This window comes from Apteryx rowi, unplaced genomic scaffold, assembly GCF_003343035.1.
Source record: "Apteryx rowi isolate R43461 unplaced genomic scaffold, aptRow1 scaffold_1490, whole genome shotgun sequence".
NCBI classification, from domain to species: domain Eukaryota; kingdom Metazoa; phylum Chordata; class Aves; order Apterygiformes; family Apterygidae; genus Apteryx; species Apteryx rowi.
Window position 1 is genome coordinate 31,247 of NW_020447742.1, and position 1,733 is coordinate 32,979.

Genomic DNA, 1,733 nt, shown 5'->3' on the forward strand with positions numbered 1-1,733 from the left:
ACCCCCCCGGACACCCCTCCAAGAGACGCAGGCGGGCGGGGGGGGGGGGCTCCTGCGGCCGGCTGGCCCCGGGCCCAGTGGCTTTGCAGCGGCACGTCCTCGCTCCGTGCCGGAGCGACGCCGGCCACGCTGGCCGGTGACCTGCGGGGGCTTCGGAGCCGCCTGCCTGCAGGGCCATTCCCAGCCCGGCGGGCTGGAAGGGACGAGCCCAGGTGACCCTGCCTAGGGGCTGGGGGGGGGGTCTCAGGTGGGGAAACTGAGGCACGGGCGRCTGGGCCCCTCCGTCCCCGGGAGCCGGCCCAGCATCCCAGCCACTCTCGCGAGCAGYGTTGGCGGCTGGCGCAGCGCGCAGCTGCACGGCTGCAACGCTGCAGCACGCTCTGCCAGAGGCGCGGAGCAGCGCCGGGGGCCCCGGAGGTGCCGGGAGCCGGGCAGACCCCCGCCGGTGCCCTCTGCACGCCGCCGGCCGAGAGCTGCGCCGAGAGCAGTCCCCGCAGGAGGGCGGCCGCTCTCGAGCAGCCCTGCGCAGCGCCCGCACCACCCCCTCCGCTCCTYGCTCCGCGGGCAGCGTGGGCCCCCGCGCAGGGCAGCTCCGGGTGCAAAGTCCCCGGGCAGGGAGCTGCGGGAGGAGGGAGGGGGGGCCGCCCCCGGGGACACGCCGGCGAGGACAAGGACATGGGGCACCGGCTAGGCGCACGCGTGCGTGCACGGTGCCGGCTGCAGCACGCTCTCGCCGCCGGGGCCCGAGCGCGGCGCGCGGCGCTGTCCGACGGCGGCTGCGGCGCCCGAGCCCCCTGGACGTGCCCCGTCTTGCCTCCCGGCTGCCCCCCAGCATCCCACGTGCAGCATCTCTCTCTCTCTCTCCGCAGCCCCCGAGCGGTGCGGACGCGTGCCGGGGCTCGGGAAGAGCGCTGCTCTCGTTCGGCCGCCCGGTTGCCCCGCTCCGGGCTGCACCGAGGCCGGAGAAGGGGGGGGAGGCGCCGGGGAACACGGGTACCTCCGAGGACGCCGGCGCCGGCCGGCCCCCGGCAGGAGCTTGGCGCTCCATCTTTGCTCGCCGCGTGCCGCGCGGAGGACGGGACGGGACGGGACAGGACGGGACGGGACGTGAAGGACGCCAGAAGGGAAGATGCGGACGGCTCAGGGGGGGCTGCAGAGCCGCGCGGGAGAGGAGGTGCGCCGGGCACCACGGCTCCCAGCGCCGCGGGGAGGAGAGGAGGGGAGAGGAGAGGGTACCTCCTGCACGCGCCCGCGCTGGTCCCCAGCGACGCCAGGCCAGGATGAGGCCCGATGCGAGGGCCGGGGCCGTCCCATCTGCGCTTCCTCTCCGCCATCTGCTCCCGGCCACCGTCGGATACCCGACGCCTGGCGAGGTGGCCCTTGGGCCTCCTCCAGTATCTCAGTTATCCTGTTCCCGTCTCTGATCTCTGCGGGAATAAGGCTGGGAAGGTTCAGAGTTACCGAGCGCTCGGGCGGCAGGACCCTGCCGGCACGCGGACTCACGTGGTCCCCGGCAAAGCCGGGCTGGGAGCCTGGGGTCTGCTACACACCATTGACTCAGACTAGAGAGGAGGATGAACCGCTCCCAGACCACTTCTCTCCAAAGGCAAGGGAAGAAAGGCTGCTGCCGTGCGGGTGTCTCCAGGGCCAGGGCGCGTGCCGGGGGCTCCCTGCGGCAGACGGAAAACATGCTCAGAGTTTCTCAAGCCGAGAGACGGTTACCGCCTAGAGCA

General features: G+C 74.0%; 1 protein-coding gene across 1 annotated transcript in view; it reads right to left on the reverse strand.

The window, feature by feature from the left end:
* The window catches only part of DNMT3A (DNA methyltransferase 3 alpha), a gene marked incomplete at its 5' end in the record, with an annotated part of 26,077 nt that extends 24,712 nt beyond the window's left edge, over positions 1–1,365 (reverse strand). The window contains one exon of the mRNA XM_026058657.1: positions 1,237–1,365. Within this exon, the coding sequence (XP_025914442.1) occupies positions 1,237–1,365 (129 nt within the window). The remainder of the gene's footprint in view (positions 1–1,236) is intronic.
* Positions 1,366–1,733: the final 368 nt, after the last annotated feature.